Source organism: Notolepis coatsorum, assembly GCF_963971535.1.
Source record: "Notolepis coatsorum genome assembly, chromosome: 20".
Lineage (NCBI taxonomy): Eukaryota > Metazoa > Chordata > Actinopteri > Aulopiformes > Paralepididae > Notolepis > Notolepis coatsorum.
The window spans coordinates 26,175,733-26,196,181 of record NC_140184.1 but is presented as its reverse complement, the minus strand read 5'-3'; the positions used below and the strand labels follow the sequence as shown (position 1 = coordinate 26,196,181).

The 20,449-nt window shown below is 47.7% G+C and overlaps 1 protein-coding gene across 1 annotated transcript in view; it reads left to right on the top strand.

The window, feature by feature from the left end:
• The window catches only part of scml2 (Scm polycomb group protein like 2), a 66,895-nt gene extending 51,473 nt beyond the window's left edge, over positions 1-15,422 (top strand). Inside the window, exons 7-10 of the mRNA XM_084337390.1 lie at positions 9,295-9,465; positions 11,419-11,628; positions 11,857-12,011; positions 13,429-15,422. Of these exons, the coding sequence (XP_084193516.1) occupies positions 9,295-9,465; positions 11,419-11,628; positions 11,857-12,011; positions 13,429-13,554 (662 nt within the window). The 3' untranslated portion in view covers positions 13,555-15,422. The remainder of the gene's footprint in view (positions 1-9,294; positions 9,466-11,418; positions 11,629-11,856; positions 12,012-13,428) is intronic.
• Positions 15,423-20,449: the final 5,027 nt, after the last annotated feature.

The window sequence follows — 20,449 nt, the reverse complement described above, 5'->3', positions numbered from 1 at the left end:
AAGAACTCCGGATATTTTTAGGCACGAAGGCAGGATTAGGCCGCAGAGTGGCACCGCAATCGGAACGAAAGACAGGCACTCTGGTCGTACAGAGAGAGCACAAAGCACACCCACGCGTTCAGCGGAGGTGACGGCCAGCAAGAATGCGGTCTTGAACGACAGCTGTTCCAACGGCGCTTGCTCAAGAGGCTCAAACGGGGCCAAGGACAACCGACGAGGACCAATTGAAGATCCCAACTTGGAGCCAAAGAGCGTTTTACCGGCTTAACGCGTCGGGCGCCAAGCAGGAAACGCTTCACAAGAGGGTGGCTGAACAAAACATCACCCTCAAATCCCTCATGGTAAGAGGATATAGCTGCTGCATATACCCTCACCGTCGAAGCCGACAGTCTATCAAGGAGAGACTGGAGGTAACAAGGACAGTATCCAGGGGGCAGGACACCGGTCCCTGCCCCCGCCTTACACCACTCTTGAAACATACGCCATCTGCCCGCGTAATCGTGACAGTGGCGTACCCGTCCCAACAACTGACCTAACGGATGTATGGGGAAAGAATCCCAGGCGGCACGGCATCGGTCCCAGACCTGCCTGGCTATGTCCGGACGTAATCCCCACCTGTCAGGATGAGGACCGCCCCGCGACAGTACACCTGTACCCACATTCACCCTGCTGGGGATGTGGGGAGCCCTCAGGCCGCGCAGATGGAGTACGCCCATAGCCAGCCGCCCGCCGCCTGGTGCAGACGGGGGGAGCGTACTCCTCCCTGTCTGTCGATATACGACACTGACGTCGTATTGTCCGTCCTGATCAACACCGTTTGAGGACCAGAAGGACCGCTTTCAATACCAACACATTGAATGTAGCGCAGACCGGGCACCATGGTTTGCCAGCTGCCCCCTACTGCGTTGGCCCGACGCGTCACCAGCGAGGGAGGCGTCGGTGAAAAACGTGACGTGAGACAGCGCCGTAACCGTCCTAGGACGGAACCTCCCGAGCGTGTCGACAACACGCCCTGAGAGGGATGCCCATAGCACTCCAACCGTTGACTGGGAAGAGGAGTACTCTACTTCCAGTCTACAGCAAACCCCAGGCTGGTAGGGACCTGCCTGGTACGAGACCCGACGATCCACCTTGACCGCGAAGGACCAGAACGTCGTCAGGGCAGAATACACTTCGTAACCCCTGACGACGCAGAGGCCCCAGTGCGGCCTCCACGCACTTGGTGAAGATGCGGGGAGCCAGAGAAAACCGAACGGCAGCCTCTGGTACTCATACGCTAACCCTGCAAAGGAAGCGTAGGTAAGCCCTAGGATGGAAGATCGGAGATGCAAATACGCATCCTACAGGTCTATGGAGGAGAACCAGACCCCCACCTGACAGTGTTCAACAGGTAGGAGACGATACAAAAAATGCTGAACCTTCCCATGGGACCGGTCCAGCATGGGACTGACACCCCCCCCCTCCCGATTTCTCAGGCACCAGAGAACACCGGGAGGAGAACGCCACGACGATGGCTTGCTTCGTCCACAGAGATTGGATCTCGTTGACCAGAGCTGTCACTGCTGGTGACCCTGACAATAGGGTCTGTACCAAACTCAAAAACGGGTGGGGTTGTGTAAACACAAGTCCCCGCCTCAGCGTTCTTTCCATCCACCTCGACATATGGTACTGCCGTAGTCATATGTGATGACACTCCCAACGCACCCGCCGCCACTTGGCGCATGTCCGCCAGGAACTGTAGATAGTCGGCCCGGTCCCACCCGCTGTGCGTAGCCAACCCTGGACCCTTGCGAGCAGAGCGTTCCGTGGAGTTGGGTCGGAACCCGACACTACCCACGAGGCAATCGCACCCAAGGGGGGACCCCGACAGAAAGGGCCAGTTTGATACGGGGGAAGCTGACATCAATCCAGGTGACAGAAACCCCCCCACTGAACACCCCTCCAGAACATGCTGAGGAGTTGTTCTGCAGCCATCAACTGGGTGTCAGCCCCTGTCCCCATGAGAAGTGAAAAGTGGGGCCGCCCGCGCTTCAACGAAGGCACGCGGCCCGCAGCCAAAGGAAACAATCAGAGCCCCTTTTTTCCGCTGGTGTTGGGGGAGGGAGTGATCGGAGAGCGGGCTGCTTGCGGCAGGACGGCGACGGCTTGTTGTTCAAGCTGAGCCCATCCAACATGGCCGATCCCTCGGCCGCCAAAGGCTGTCGGCCTTGTGGACACCTGTCGATTCAACGCCCAGGATACCTCTGGCGGGGGAAAACATGGCTGCCTGTCGAGGGCCTCGTCATCGCCGCTGACGAGGCCGTGCTCTCTCTTCTTCTGGCTGCGCGGTGTGAGGCGGTGTGGGGCCTAGGACAATACCGCCTGCGCTCCAGCAGAAGACCAAAATCCCCTGCGGAGAGGGGAACCCTGAGCGGTTATAGCTTGCGGCTAGGTCAAAGCTAATAACGTCAACAACCTCGCGCGATGTGTCGACGTCGGCTGGCCCTCAAGGCCCCGCCACCAGACAAATTTTTTTTGATAGAAAAAAACAGCAATTCGAACACAGTTCTAATCGCTGCCAATTCCATACCGTGGCGGTACAGGCTTTAGCAGCCCACCAGCCACTCACCAGGCCGACCCACCCATGGCGTCGGCCGGGCGGGGCACTGTTTCAATATGTCAATAGGCAAAGGACTGATGTTAACACGGAGCACCATTGGTGGTTGCAAACAGCAACCTCCACTGTGGTGTGCACCATGAAGGGGTTAAATGAATAAAATAACTAACACCACAAAATACTGTAGAATGAGCAAGCCCATATACACAACGTTAAGGGGAGGCGGACCAGAGAGAACCAGTCCCGCATTCATTCATAATATTCACAACAGCACACCAGCCCTAGGCCTTAGCCCATTTACCAAAAAAGGTAAACAAAGCCCCCCCCGCACTACTCCCCCAATAGACACCGATTGACCGTCAGCATGAATGGATGAGAGGAGAGAAAGCTGTAGCATAGACAGACATTCTCGTAGCAGAGACACATAACAAACGGTAGCCCACTACACTACTATAGCATAGCGTTCAACGCTACTATGGACAGAAAACAGTCAGCTGAGCCACAACACGGGCCGCCGCTAAGTCCCATCCTGCAGTAGTATAGCTCTACTGCCACCCGCCGAGCCTCAAGCATCGGCTTCCAGGTGGAAACACCATTCAAAACCCCGCCGGGGCACAGGATTAACGCTACCTGGCTAGGCTACCTAGCCACGGCCTACCCTGTTGTCAACCCATTTACCCGTAAAAAGGGTAAAATAGGACTCAGCAAAACCCCCACATTAGCTACCGACTGACCTTCATTGATGAACCGGGCAAGAGGAGGGAAAAGCGGCCACATCCCACGGCAGAGACATTAGAACAGCGTAGCAGTAGTGTTAGCATTTAGCATTAGCATTAACATGTAGCTTAGTTGTTTAGCAGGACGCTTCCAGGACCGCTCGGAACCCGTCCACTGCAGTGAAACGGTCACCAAACCATCCCGCCCCTGGCGCCGACACACAACACGGTTGTGTAACAAAACAAACCAGCATTACTAACACCAACATCAATGCCTGTTGACACAGAGCTCACCTGTGTACAAGCCGGCTCGATAGCCAACCTTGCACGCTGCTCCTCGACTTGCTGCCACCAGACGAGGAAACATCAGAATAGGCCCGATCGGTGACCCTGAGGTCCTGAGTACGGCTGAGGTAAATTCCCAAGCACGGACCGGACATGACAGGTGAAGGCCCGCATCTAACTCACTAGCGTGAGGAGGCGGATGAAACGCCTGAACCACAATATCCCTGGAGCGGAAGAACTCCGGATATTTTTAGGCACGAAGGCAGGATTAGGCCGCAGAGTGGCACCGCAATCGGAACGAAAGACAGGCACTCTGGTCGTACAGAGAGAGCACAAAGCACACCCACGCGTTCAGCGGAGGTGACGGCCAGCAAGAATGCGGTCTTGAACGACAGCTGTTCCAACGGCGCTTGCTCAAGAGGCTCAAACGGGGCCAAGGACAACCGACGAGGACCAATTGAAGATCCCAACTTGGAGCCAAAGAGCGTTTTACCGGCTTAACGCGTCGGGCACCAAGCAGGAAACGCTTCACAAGAGGGTGGCTGAACAAAACATCACCCTCAAATCCCTCATGATAAGAGGATATAGCTGCTGCATATACCCTCACCGTCGAAGCCGACAGTCTATCAAGGAGAGACTGGAGGTAACAAGGACAGTATCCAGGGGGCAGGACACCGGTCCCTGCCCCCGCCTTACACCACTCTTGAAACATACGCCATCTGCCCGCGTAATCGCGACAGTGGCGTACCCGTCCCAACAACTGACCTAACAGATGTATGGGGAAAGAATCCCAGGCGGCACGGCATCGGTCCCAGACCTGCCTGGCTATGTCCGGACGTAATCCCCACCTGTCAGGATGAGGACCGCCCCGCGACAGTACACCTGTACCCACATTCACCCTGCTGGGGATGTGGGGAGCCCTCAGGCCGCGCAGATGGAGTACGCCCATAGCCAGCCGCCCGCCGCCTGGTGCAGACGGGGGGAGCGTACTCCTCCCTGTCTGTCGATATACGACACTGACGTCGTATTGTCCGTCCTGATCAACACCGTTTGAGGACCAGAAGGACCGCTTTCAATACCAACACATTGAATGTAGCGCAGACCGGGCAGCATGGTTTGCCAGCTGCCCCCTACTGCGTTGGCCCGACGCGTCACCAGCGAGGGAGGCGTCGGTGAAAAACGTGACGTGAGACAGCGCCGTAACCGTCCTAGGACGGAACCTCCAGAGCGTGTCGACAACACGCCCTGAGAGGGATGCCCATAGCACTCCAACCGTTGACTGGGAAGAGGAGTACTCTACTTCCAGTCTACAGCAAACCCCAGGCTGGTAGGGACCTGCCTGGTACGAGACCCGATGATCCACCTTGACCGCGAAGGACCAGAACGTCGTCAGGGCAGAATACACTTCGTAACCCCTGACGACGCAGAGGCCCCAGTGCGGCCTCCACGCACTTGGTGAAGATGCGGGGAGCCAGAGAAAACCGAACGGCAGCCTCTGGTACTCATACGCTAACCCTGCAAAGGAAGCGTAGGTAAGCCCTAGGATGGAAGATCGGAGATGCAAATACGCATCCTACAGGTCTATGGAGGAGAACCAGACCCCCACCTGACAGTGTTCAACAGGTAGGAGACGATACAAAAAATGCTGAACCTTCCCATGGGACCGGTCCAGCATGGGACTGACACCCCCCCCCCCCCCCGATTTCTCAGGCACCAGAGAACACCGGGAGGAGAACGCCACGACGATGGATTGCTTCGTCCACAGAGATTGGATCTCGTTGACCAGAGCTGTCACTGCTGGTGACCCTGACAATAGGATCTGTACCAAACTCGAAAACGGGTGGGGTTGTGTAAACACAAGTCCCCGCCTCAGCGTTCTTTCCATCCACCTCGACATATGGTACTGCCGTAGTCATATGTGATGACACTCCCAACGCACCCGCCGCCACTTGGCGCATGTCCGCCAGGAACTGTAGATAGTCGGCCCAGTCCCACCCGCTGTGCGTAGCCAACCCTGGACCCTTGCGAGCAGAGCGTTCCGTGGAGTTGGGTCGGAACCCGACACTACCCACGAGGCAATCGCACCCAAGGGGGGACCCCGACAGAAAGGGCCAGTTTGATACGGGGGAAGCTGACATCAATCCAGGTGACAGAAACCCCCCCACTGAACACCCCTCCAGAACATGCTGAGGAGTTGTTCTGCAGCTGGACATGCAAGGCGTGAGGACCCCATGGGTTCCTACACACCGTAGCCCTGCAGTGATATTACTACCACCTAAATCACGCGCACCTCTTCATTTCAGACCACTGCCGATCTCGCGGGAGTGGGAGGTACCAACATGATACCTGGCCTGGCGAGGCCGGGGAAGCCCGCACTGTGTGCCTCAAAAGGTTTCGAGCCCCCCTGCTGACAACACTTATAGTTGACAGACGTAACACCAGGTTCAACCAACACAGCTTATGGTGTGGGAGCCGCTTGACAGCACAACATTCTCACGGACAGACCCAGGCTCAGCCATCAACTGGGTGTCAGCCCCTGTCCCCATGAGAAGTGAAAAGTGGGGCCGCCCGCGCTTCAACGAAGGCACGCGGCCCGCAGCCAAAGGAAACAATCAGAGCCCCCTTTTTCCGCTGGTGTTGGGGGAGGGAGTGATCGGAGAGCGGGTTGCTTGCGGCAGGACGGTGACGGCTTGTTGTTCAAGCCGAGCCCATCCAACATGGCCGATCCCTCGGCCGCCAAAGGCTGTCGGCCTTGTGGACACCTGTCGATTCAACGCCCAGGATACCTCTGGCGGGGGGAAAACATGGCCGCCTGTCGAGGGCCTCGTCATCGCCGCTGACGAGGCCGTGCTCTCTCTTCTTCTGGCTGCGCGGTGTGAGGCGGTGTGGGGCCTAGGACAATACCGCCTGCGCTCCAGCAGAAGACCAAAATCCCCTGCGGAGAGGGGAACCCTGAGCGGTTATAGCTTGCGGCTAGGTCAAAGCTAATAACGTCAACAACCTCGCGCGATGTGTCGACGTCGGCTGGCCCTCAAGGCCCCGCCACCAGACAACATTTTTTTGATAGAAAAAAACAGCAATTCGAACACAGTTCTAATCGCTGCCAATTCCATACCGTGGCGGTACAGGCTTTAGCAGCCCACCAGCCACTCGCCAGGCCGACCCACCCATGGCGTCGGCCGGGCGGGGCACTGTTTCAATATGTCAAAAGCAAAGGACTGATGTTAACACGGAGCACCATTGGTGGTTGCAAACAGCAACCTCCACTGTGGTGTGCACCATGAAGGGGTTAAATGAATAAAATAACTAACACCACAAAATACTGTAGAATGAGCAAGCCCATATACACAACGTTAAGGGGAGGCGGACCAGAGAGAACCAGTCCCGCATTCATTCATAATATTCACAACAGCACACCAGCCCTAGGCCTTAGCCCATTTACCAAAAAAGGTAAACAAAGCCCCCCCCGCACTACTCCCCCAATAGACACCGATTGACCGTCAGCATGAATGGATGAGAGGAGAGAAAGCTGTAGCATAGACATTCTCGTAGCAGAGAGACAGAACAAACGGTAGCCCACTACACTACTATAGCATAGCGCTCAACGCTACTATGGACAGAAAACAGTCAGCTGAGCCACAACACGGGCCGCCGCTAAGTCCCATCCTGCAGTAGTATAGCTCTACTGCCACCCGCCGAGCCTCAAGCATCGGCTTCCAGGTGGAAACACCATTCAAAACCCCGCCGGGGCACAGGATTAACGCTACCTGGCTAGGCTACGAAATAGAGGAAGAGTGTTTGGTGACCATGCCTAGTGTCTTATAGGCTACGCCTCCATAGGGGCGGGACCCGGCAGGTGATGGGCGTATTTGTTTTTCGTTAGTGGAGTACAGTAGGTACATGAGATGAGGTATATCTCGATAGGCTTAAGAGCGGGACACGATGGCCAAGTACGATAATATAACTTCCATGCAATGTCTGTCTGTCTGTCTGTCTGTCTGTCTGTCTGTCTGTCTGTCTGTCTCTAATCTAAATGAGTGATGTTATCAAATGGACTGCATTTATACAGCGCTTTTATCCAAAGCACTTCACAACTTATGCCTCATATTCACCCATTCACTCCACAGGCACCATGCAAGGTGTTGACCTGCTCATTAGGAGCAGTTACTGTAACGTGTCTTGCTCAAGAACACTTCGACATGCTGCCGGGAAGAGCCCGGCTTTGGCCAGGTTGTGAAAGGTGGCTGTCTCAGCCAGGTCCTGCAGGCAGGCCACAGCCAGGCAGGCCACAGCCAGACAGGCCACAGCCAGACAGGCCACAGCCAGACAGGCCACAGCCAGACAGGCCACAGCCAGACAGGCCACAGCCAGACAGGCCACGGCTAGTGGAGACAAGGCATTACATTTTCAATATTTATGGGGTTGTTTTGGCTTGATACCATACTTTACATTATCATGCAGCAACTGGATTATTTTCCTTGTGATAATAACAGATATCATACATAGGTCTCATTTCATACTTGTTTTGAATGGTTTAACTGATCATTCTCTTTGTTGTGTATTTTAAACTTTTGTACCTCAATGTCTTTAGAAATGAGGGCCAGCCCTCCAATGAATGTCTTAGTTTGACTATCTATTGTTATTAGACTGTAATATATACTATATATATAATATTATACCATATATAATACAACTAATTGGCAAACTAACTAGCTGTGTATTTGGTCTCCAGTGAGGTCAGACTAGGGCTGACCCCTATAAGTCGATTAGTCATATCATTCTTTCCAAAAGAAAAGAGGCCTAGAAGCATGGCTAACGCTAATGGCACGCATACCAGAGGCTAACTGCCTACGAAAACAGGCACAGAGGCACTGAAAGAGGATTTCACTCATCTAATGAACACATTAGACTAGACAAATATCAAGATGTATCCATCAGTGGACCAATTGCATGCTTTTTTGATGCCTTCAGTCGACTCCTTCAGACATTAAGCACCTCCCACAGCCCAAATGGAATGATAAAAACCAATAGTCGACTAATGGCAAATTTTGGCCAATCACTAGTCGACCATCCAAATCCTTAGTCAGGGACAGCCCTAGGTCAGACTAATTAGCTGTGTATCTTGTGTCTCCAGTGAGGTCAGACTAACTGTAACTAGCTACCGCTCTATCACATGCTCTACCTCTCGGTTTACAAAGAGTTTCTTCCCCAGTGCTGTGCACAGCCTGAATAACTCCAAAGGCTAGATTTGTATATTATCCCATTTTATTTTGGTGTGTTATTACTAGTCAGGTTGTGGAAGTGCTGTTTCTGTGTGTCTGTGCATCACGCACTTTGATTATATACACTTTTACTGTAAATTGTGCCTCTATGCATTATGCACTTTACTATGATATGCACTTTAGGGGATGATGTTGATATCAACCTTAGCATTTGTCCTCGTATACTGTCTGTGTTTTTATTTATTTCTGTACTGTTTCTACTCTGCTCCTGTATTGGATTCGTTGTAGACACACACAGTGTTTGCTCTGTACCTGTATTCCAATGTGGATTAGTCCATACATGGCAAATACAATCTCTGACTCTGACTCTGACTGTGTATCTTGTTTTTCCAGTTAGGCCAGACTAACTAGCTGTGTATCTTGTGTCTCCAGTGAGGTCATACTAACTAGCTGTCTATCTATCTTGTGTCTCCAGTGAGGTCAGACCATGGTATCCGGTACATGAAGTTGCCCTCAGTCTCCAGCGCCTCCTCTGTGCTGCGTTTCTTAGAGACCTTGTGTCAGCACCTCCAGAGTGACAGTCTGTTCAGCTCCCAGCCATTCAGCCGCTACACCAACACACACCTCTACGACAGGACCAAGTCAGGTGTGTATACGTGTGTGTGTGTGTGTGTGTGTGTGTGTGTGTGTGTGTGCGCGCGCGCGCGTGTGTGTGTGAGAATGATGTCTTCTGACAAACCTCTGTACTTACGTACGGACATCAGTCAGCAAACCATGGTTAAAGCTCCACCACGTAGTCTCGGGTGAGAAAAAGGTCTCTTGAATAAATAGTTAAATATAGTTAAAAATGCTTAAAACATGTTTCTTATCTCAACACAAAATCCAAGAAATTACATTTAGAAACCATGTTGACTAACATTACCTTCACCAACAGAAGATGTCACCACAGGGCACCACAGTCAAACAGATCATTTCTGGCTGCATGCGTGTTCCAGGGATCCAGTTTCCCCCTTGGAACACCTTTATTCATTTATTTGAAAATATACTGTATATCATTACATTCCAAGAACTGCACAGTGCAGCTTTAAAGTGGCTTAAATGTCTAATCAGTGAGATATTTTGCTGTATCGTAGCAAGAAAATGCCATCATGTATCAGCAGGGTTGGAAAGGGGCATTGATCTAGAACCACAAGTTTTCTTTTAGTTTTGCCCTTTTCTCCCATTCTCTTCATTTTGGTGCCTCACCGTCCTGGTCATTGTGCTATCCTCTGGCAGGCCTGTTGCTTTGACACTCTATCAGGTCATTGACAGATTCATGTAGCTGCAGCCTATTTATTTGACGTGGTCATTAATATTATACCATATATAATACAACTAATTGGCAAACTAACTAGCTGTGTATTTGGTCTCCAGTGAGGTCAGACTAGGGCTGACCCCTATAAGTCGATTAGTCATATCATTCTTTCCAAAAGAAAAGAGGCCTAGAAGCATGGCTAACGCTAATGGCACGCATTGTACTTTTTATTATGAGAATGCGTTGTCATCTGACATCAAGGCCTGCAAATGAAAGCTATAACATCTGCACCAGTGGTTGATATGTTAACCAGGCTTGCTACTTAATTGTAGCGCCAAGCTGATAAAAGGCTGATCAGTCCTTGCGCAAATGTCAGCACCACACAACAGCCCATTGAGTGTGGACAAATCAAATCAAATCGGGACGGAGAGAGAGGGTGCACACGAGTGTTTATGGACAGATATAGTCTTATCTCAAGCTGTGTGTGAATAGCGAACAAAAGAAAACACATCAATCCCAGTTAATAACATACATGTGCAAATGCATGAACATACAGTACACACACAAAAAAGAGAGAGATATATATATGCAAGTATCCAGTTTTTGGGTTTGGAAATATGGTCACTCTGGGAGATTGGGAAATGTGCTTACTGTCTTGTCCAGAGTCAGACAAGAAGATAGATATACCAATCTCCTCTCTGTGCATTCAGTAGAAAGCTATCCATCTACAAGCTAGCCTAGCTTAGCACAAATGAATGGAAGCGGATACAGACCACTAGCCTAGCATAAAACTCCAGGCTAGCAGGTCCGTATCCGCTTCCATTAATTTCCTTTCAATAAGTACACTTATTTACCATCTTTCCCAGAGTCGGACAAGAAGATTGATATAAATGTAATTGCTGTGAGTCAGCTTTGAAGTTGTCTGAAGTTGTATTTCTTCACTTTTGAACTAGGCTAGCTGCTCCCTACTGCCTCCAGTCCGTGTCCTAAGCTAGCCTAGCTGCTCCCTCCTGCCTCCAGTCCGTGTCCTAAGCTAGCCTAGCATGCACCTGGACCTCTCTCTGAGGCTACTAGCCTAGCATGCACCTGGACCTCTCTCTGAGGCTACTGGACACAGACACTGATATCAATCTTCTCGTCCGACTCTGGGGAAGATGGCAAATAAGTGTATTTCCCAAAATGTTGAGAGTGTTCCTTTACTTCATTAATTTGAATGTGAATGGATCCCAACCCTGCAGTACAAGATTAATATAATAATATCAAATTGTGTGTGTGTGTTGATCCTTTCTTCCTTCCCTCAACCAGAACCCCTCCCCCATGGTGAGAACGGCCTGTCCAATGAAGATTCGACAACTGACCCCGCCTCTGGCGCCCGCTCCCTCCGCGGCACGCCGGACTTCCACCTCCCACCGCAGACGGAGCGGTCCTATCACGCACACGCACCTCCACCTGTACGACGGGTCAACTCCAACTCCACAGAACTGGGCCCTATGCGCACACACAGACGAGTGGAGGGTAGGATTAATATGTACACACACATACAGTATGCATGCATATACATGTGCACACACACACACGCACACACACACACACACACACACACACACCCAGTCACTCACTCACTTACTCACTTGCTGACTGATACAGAAAAGCAGAGCGCATGTTTAGTAATTGGTAAATGTACAATGTCAATAATGTTTGATTTAATTTCTCATTCCCCCCCCCCCCCCCTATAATGGACAGTAGCAAGCTCGACAACAGGCCCGGATCATGCAACACAGGACCGAGAGGGTTCAGCCCACGACACCTCTTCCTGGTCGGTTGATGACGTCATACGGTTTGTGCAAGAAGCTGATCCCCAAACCCTGGGCCCCCACGTTGAACTTTTCAGAAAACACGTGAGTGCCTCTCTTCCTGTTCGTTACCACAGTTACCACAGCAGCGTAGATTCGGGGTTTAGATTTGAAGCTCCTGTGCTGTCGTTGCCGTTGCTAGGCTACAGAAACCTGAGCAGCTTCCCTGCTGTATCACTTCTCATCAGAAATATTAGTCTGGAATTTCGATCAATCGGCGCCTTAAAGCCCAACCTCCAGGTTAAACCCTACTGATCAATTATGGGTAGTTTACATCATTGGTATATCATTTCATTATTTATTTTTTTCCATTTGACACCGGAAATGCCACTCTGAAAGAGTTAAAAAGGTCCACGCACGAATAACATGCACGCGCGAATCAAAAAAGCGTATCAAACGCCGACGTCACTACAGGTGCATATTAATGAGCCGAATCTAAAAGCTAGCACGGCCGTGACGTCACTTCAGGAAATGCCTTGCCCGTCCGGGTCATAGTACTAGTTCAATGGTGGCCCACTCGGTGCATCACAGTTAGCATATATAGCTCCGCCGTCCCTGCTGCCTACAGTCGGGACCACTACACTGACGTTAGCCTATGGTTCTCTCCTCTTTGTGTGCCCCCGTCCTCGCGGGTGTCCTGCGGAGGAGCTTGTGGACGCGACAACAGCGGCGGCCATTGTTAGCTCATAGCTATCGTGTCCCACTAGCCTTTACGGGCTCGAGCACCCTACAGGCTGCCACCATTGTCGCCGTTGTCGCGTCCATGGCCCCCCAGCAGGGTACCCGTGGGGACGGGGTGTACAGAGAGGAGAGAACCATTTTGGGTCGGCCGTTCATGCCGGCCAGCGAGCCGGATGTCGGGATATTTTGTTAGCACAATAGCTACCAAGCTAAGCTATGTTAGCTACTAACGTTATAAACACAATATGTGTACAACGACACAATGATTTACATTATTACAAATATGGTAACGTGGTTGTGGCTTTAGAGATGGGTGGCTATAATCACGGAGCAATAGTGTTAGGTGAAACAGATACATTTTCATTTGGCTAGTAGTAGCAAGCATATATCAGTGCCTGCCACTAGCTGTGTGTGACTCTCAGCGCCCCCTGGTGAGCCCCCTGGTGCCCTGCACCTGTTGTGACGATCATTTCGATTACACACGCACGTTATGAACCATTGATTAAAATATGCACGTGCGTGGTGATTGTGTTGGGCAGACAAAATGTTTGATAAAAATGTTTGGTTCACCGTCTGTAGTGTGATCGTAAAGGGTTAACCTTCTGTATTGTCACAGTGCAAGGGTTAACCATTTGGTAGTGTGGCAGTGAAAGGGTTAATGAAGTCATCAACATTTTTATTAAACACTTGTGAGAGGATGCGTTTGTAATCCATGCCCCTGCTGATATGATTTGTGTGTGTGTGTGTGTGTGTGTGTGTGTGTGTGTGCTTCTCTCTGCAGGAGATTGATGGCAGGGCTTTGATGCTGTTGCGTAGTGATGTCATCATGAAGTACATGGGTCTGAAGCTGGGCCCCGCCCTCAAACTCTGTCACCACATCGAGAAACTGAAACAGACCAAACAATAGAGGATGGACCCCCCCCCCCCCCCCACACACACACACACACACACACACACACATACACACTCCAGTTGTCTGTGGTGGTTGAAGCTTATCCTCGATGTCTGGATGTTAAACTGCTGATGTGGAGGAGCCATGTTGCCATGCCGATACCTGTCTGAATTTCAGGAAGGACATTCCAGTCCCCTTGAGAGCGGAAGGGTGGGTTCAGGTGGACGACTCACTCCATTATTATCACAACCCTGCTTACTGATGGCTTCTCTCACGGATTGCCACTGGAGTCGTGTTTCATGGAAAGCGGGTGAATGTCATGTGAGGCTCTTTACTTTTCAGTAGATACGATTTTTTTTTGGTTGCCATTTTTTCTCCTATTTTTCTATTTTTCTCCCATCCCAATTCCACTGTGCCAATTCTCCCCTCCCCTGTCTTGAACATTGCTTGCCCACTGGCCGGTTGCCCACTGGCCGGTTGTAGGGAGGATAGAAGCCTTGCATCACGTGTCCCCTCCGGTACACGAGGAGGCAGCCTGTCACATCTTTTCACCTGCCAGCGCGGACTCTCATTGGCGAGGTGTAACGTGTGGGAGGCTCACATTACCCCCGCCATTTCCTGTCTCTGCTGTGCAGGCGGCCCCAACCGACCTGTAGGAGTCGCTGTCCACAACGTCCAGATTACCACCCATAGACTTCCACCCGCTAACTCCAATTGAGTTAGTATGACGGCTGGCCCAAGCCGGAGGCAACGCCGACAGCCGGAGTCGAACCCGGTGTCTCTTGCGTTGGTGACGAGCGCAATGTCTGCTGCGCCACCCAGCCACCCAGTAGATACGATTTGTGATTTGTGTGCCTAAATCACAAATGAATATGGAGATCTCGTTTAGACTTGAGGCATGCGCTGGATGAATGGCCCTGTTGAAGAGCTTTTGTTTCTTTCTGCCATATCTGTCTTATTTTTGTTTGTTTGTTTTTCCCTGTGCAAGACATTCAAGGTTGAGGGTTTACTTTGAGCACTGATTTGAATATGTGATTGTATTTAGCTTTTGACAGTGTCAATATCAAATTCTCTCTCACGGACAGTATGCATGCACACACATGCACAAACACACACACATGTGCACCCACACACACACAGATGCACACACACACACGCACACAAACACACACAAACACACACACACTCCAAGACTAGATATACTGTAAGTGTTTGTTTTATAATAAATGCTAAGGTCATTATTGTCACATTGCACTACTGTAATGGATGGTTACAGTAAACATTCAAGTTTAGAAAATGGAGAAACTGTTTTGTATATAATCAAGCCAAAAGGTAGTTTTTTTTATATATATATATATAATTTTGTACTGTAACAAAGTGTATCAACCTGTATCGAGCTCAAGTGTAATCGAAGTGCTCTTGCCTAAAATAATTTTGTGTGCATCCTCAAATAACTACCTACTGGACTGATGGTGTTTTCAGAATAATTATACACATGTTCTCGTCTCAATATATTTATCCCTCCTTAATGGTAGAAGGAATCATTTTCTGAACATTTCAGATGATCATGTTTTTAAAACTAAACCATATTTCTTGTAGCTGCATCTTCTCGCCACTGCTCACGTTAGTTGTTAAGAGGTCGATACTCGAAACCGTCTTGCTTTAATGTGAAACTCAGGTCTTGGTAGTCTTTGTCTATAGAAAAGGTTTTACAAAAGTAGCGTTGTCTTCATTATCATAAGGGGACTGCACATATATCAACTTTGTATCTTTTTTATGATTCTGCCCAGCCGGCCCATCATTCCATTGCATAAAGTCTGTAAATATATACAAGACTTTTTACTGTAAGTTCAGGAAAGATTAAACGTATTTGTTGAATAAGGTTGACATGCATTCACACAATTAAACGTTTGTTTACATTAGTGTCTGCGAGCTCAGCTTCTCTTACCTGACTCAAAGGATCATTTGTTATTTTAACCTAGATCCTTTAAAAAAACAAACTATGACCATCTGGCTTCATTATATCATCCCTTCCGGCTAACCTCTCATCAAACGGACCACGCTGGAGATAGTTGTGTTTTTTCTTTTCCTGGGTGGTGAAAACACAACTCACTCATTCATTGTCCGGTTAATGAGAGGTCAGAATCGATGACTATATGACGCCAGATCCCTTCAGGGGCCGCCAGGCCCGAGTGGACCACCAGGACCCAGAGCAGAGTCGACCACCGGGGCAGAGCTCTGAGCAGCCCTTTGTTCTGCGGAGGGTCATGGAAGGGGGAGAGCTGACCTCTCACTGCCCTCCTCCCAACTGAGGGAGGCTGGACCAGCCAGCCAGCCTGAACAGAATACACCACCATTTTGGAATCCTCTCAATGTTCCCTTTTAGACTCTCCCACTGAGTGGCTTTAGAGTTCATATATCAATGCATGATGTGCAATCCATTGATGAGGGGTTGGAAGGGAACACACACACACACATTACATGCACCGTTTCCCCCACTATCATTGTCTGTTAGCTTGGCAGAGTGACAGTTCAATAGAATGAATCACTGTTCAAAGTTAAGCCAGTTAAAACAGAGATGAGCTCCCGACAGGAATGGATACTCATCACTACAGAAGACATAAAGACGGTCTCTCAGCTAATTGTTCTGTCTCAGTAATGATTTTACATGTTTGACTTCAGACTCTGGCTGGAGACCGGTACCATTCCCTAGGTTGTCCGTATGATTTCTGTCCTGGCTAGCCGGCATAAATATAGTCTATATTGTCGAGACGTTGGATAAAACGCAAACCCAGTATTAGTTTGAATATCAGCGGTCCTCCCCATTGCTTGCCTGACCTGACTTGACACACTGGGAAATACTCATCCCTCTATGTCACCACTTTCGATAGTGATTCAAGGGCTGACCGGAAAAATGGGTAAATTCTTGTAATGTTTGGGTTGGCTTTGTGTGAGTTAAGTATTCAGTTAAAGTTAATTAAGCATTCTGAGTATGGGTGAAAAACTTGAGTTAATCAAGATCAAGTTAAAAGAGTTACAGGAGGGGGGGTAGACTCAGTGTGACCTTTCCATGACTTCGATAACAGGATGAGGTCCAAATGAGTGACAAAACAGAAAAACATCACCATCTAGTGGTGAGATCTATGGGTTGCTGGAGGCAGAATAAAAGTCAAGACCACATTCTGAAATAAAAGTCAAGACACTGCATTCTGAAATAAAAGTCAAGACCGCATTCTGAAATAAAAGTCAAGACACCGCATTCTGAAATAAAAGTTAGGACACCGCATTCTGAAATAAAAGTTAGGACACCGCATTCTGAAATAAAAGTCAAGACCGCATTCTGAAATAAAAGTCAAGACACCGCATTCTGAAATAAAAGTCAAGACACCGCATTCTGAAATAAAAGTCAAGACACCGCATTCTGAAATAAAAGTTAGGACACTACGTTCTGAAATAAAAGTTAGGACACTACGTTCTGAAATAAAAGTTAGGACACAGCGGTCTGAAATAAAAGTCAAGACACTACGTTCCATTTCAACGCAATCACATTTATTGTCTTCTATGCACATGTTACTAAGCAGCCCAGTGAGCTGTTAAAATGAATCAAGATATAGAATAATGGATTCTTCACAATGTTTTACCCGAAAAAATAAAATAACTACAAGAATGAAGGTGTTGCACAGCTCAAAAATATACAAAGGCTTGGAATTAATCATGTAAACTTTGAAAAAACATTTTATTTTTTTTCTTCTTTTTTATTTATTTTTTTTACAAAAGAAAGAATTTGCAACATTTTTTTTCTCTTTAAAAACTTATTTACAAGTTTATACAAAAATACAAAAGTGATTAAAATCTGTTGAGTCCTAGCTAGTTTTAAACATGGAGCGTCTTTTACATAGACAGTTACACTGTTTCTTCATCTTCTGGACTTTTTTTCTCTTTGTCTTTTCTGTTCTTTCGATATATTTTAAAAGTCTCTTTAGTGTCATTCCATACTGGACACCTTTGGCAAAAGTAAATACTACGCTTTCCTCCACACCTTAGTAGGGTGAAGTTACATGCAGACGTTCAACTCTGGGTTGGGACAAATAATTATTCATTCCTTGGTTTGGGGTATTCCTTGCCTGACATGTCAGACCAATGGACGGCTAGTCAAGCAATGCCTTCCAGGTGCAGTTTACATGACGACCTCCCATTGGATCTGACATGGCAGGCTGGGGTCATTCCCACCCAATTGTTGAAGGCTGAATTTTCAGGAGGCTAAACTGATGGTAACTGATAGTCTACAATACATGGTAACCCCACCCTTCACCATTCCTGATCAAATAGTATTAACCATATACCATCTATCCAGTGAGGGGGGAAACTAAAATAACAGTCTTCGGGATAATATGCCCATAGCAACAATGCCAGGTACAGTCATACTAAACAAATTCTCTATCATCTCAGTGCTTTTAAAGGATTTGTTTTAAAACTTTGAGTTGGCACTACACAGTCACATTCTGTAGTTCATCAATATAGTTTATGTCCATTGTACAGATTGAGACAAAAAATTGGTGTTTATTTATACTTTTTTTTTTATCAATATAGTCACTCCTGTTGAGATTAAGAAAAGACATTTATCGGGATACTTTATAGTCAGTCAGCAGTTTCTCCAGGATGATATTTCTCTCACTCCAACTTCCATTGACCATATTCACAGGGTGGCCATTTTTCTCTTACAGTATGTTACGGCTCAGGTTGGGATTCCTTTCCACCCTGTTCCCACCTTGGCCTGAGCATGACACAAGAGCAAAATGGCCACCGTGTGAATACGGCCAACGGCTCCGGTAAGACCTGAACCCACAGCCACAGGTTCTATATATTATTTTTTCTTTACACAGGCTCCTAAAAGCCCCATTTTGATTGTCCAGTGAGTAGATATACAGTACAAGATAAACCCCTGTTTGTGATCACGACTATACAGAACAGAATTAGCCAGACAGTTTGTACATCTATAGAACACACTATCGAACTGGACATTGTCAACTGAAAATACAATATCTTCTTCTTGTGGCACGTCGGAGACGTCCCTCAGATAAAAAATTATCATATGGTGGCTGTTCTTTTTCTTTTCTTCTTTTTGTTTACTTATTGCATGCGATAGAAAATACAACAAATAAAACAATGAACAGGAACAAGTCTTCAGCGATATGGTTTATGATGAATGTAAAACTCTTAATAATCAGTTCACAGCTTTTTGCTCTCCATCTTACACAGTGTCAGTTCTGCAATTCAGATTCGCTGAGTATCAAACAGTTGATTTGTTTATCTATCTAACTATCTATCTATCTATCTATCTATCTATCTATCTATCTATCTATCTATCTATCTATCTATCTATCTATCTATCTATCTATCTATCTATACATCAGATTTACAATTAAACAGTAATATGCTTGCTGAGGTATTCACAGAATACAGTGAAGGATTTCCATTGAAGTACAGTCTCTGAATGTAAGAATGTGTATAATTTTGTTCTGGCTGCTCTGCTATGCAAGTGAGTGTTTAAAATGTTGCATTAATGAGAATTAGCATTGTTAAAAACCTGGAAATTCTACATACATTTATTTGAGGGATGAAAGATACAGTATCTCTAGGTAATTTAATGTTTGATCACTGCTCGCAAAGGCCTAAATAGATGGATGCATGTTGGTATCCAGCCCCCCTCTCTCCCTTTTGTTGATTCTTTTCTGATTTTGTGGTTTTGAGAAGCTAGGAGGGTAAAGCAGTAGGTGAGCACCAATCGCTGGGATGAACTTTGACCTGTCTAGTGCTACTGGGTCAGTGCAAATGAAGGCTTCCAAGGAGAGGAGAGCAGTGCAGAGCGACGTTTGAGATTCACACGCAGTTTCACCATTCAGACATGTTCTTCGTTTGCTACACTCGCAGGTTGATTCCCTATAAAACTTCTGCTCGTCACTTTATATAGATAAGACTTTATATTCAGTACAAATATACATTATGCAATTTCATTATAAGATATATTTTCTTTTCAAGGAATACTCTTGAAGAATCATAATGAAGTGCAAAATAGACATTGGTTTTTTGGAAAAATAATCCAAATTAACCACCAACTCGGCCAATTGAGGACCTCCTAAAGCAGTTGTCTAGACTCAATAACACTGTTAGAACAGCCTTAAAAATGCACTCTTCCTTCCTTCCTTCCTTCTTCGATTTCCTCAATCTATGATTGGACAGCAGTTGAAATAGCATTGACCAGTCTAAACACACTAGATCAGTGTCTCACTTCAGGCTTTAAAGAAGGATGTCATTGAAATACATTTGAACAGGACCAAATGTTCATGCGTGTGAGTGGACTGGTAAGTGCCCTGCAAACTAACACCTCTAGTATAGAAAGGCCACTGTGCGATTGTCCAAAATTTGCCTCTATCTTTGACACATGGGCGCCACCTAGAAACAAGCCCTTGCTCCTGCTCTTCAGACACTTAGATTAAAAAATAATCAGACTGATTTAAGTAGGTATGATGGTATAAACGTCTCCAAAACCTTTCACAGTGAAAGGTTCATGATCTTTATAGTCCATAAATGTCCAGGGGATGTTTCTATAATGGATCATGCAACATGGTGAGATTTTATCATCATGTTTCCATGGTGCTTTACAAAAATACATGCGTCATGTTTCCTTTTGGATATAATTTACGTGAAGAAATATATGATTTCGTCTGAGAAATATACTCTCTAAAACCAATGCAGGCCTGCAGAGGGTAACACGATAGATATGATGGTGTTGTGTGTTGGAGATAGCCCTGCATGGTACCAACATCCCAAACCAAGACATTCCCCTCCTTGTTTGAAGAACTATTGAATATGGACACCAAGAGCTAAGAGAATGTTGTATAACAATGCA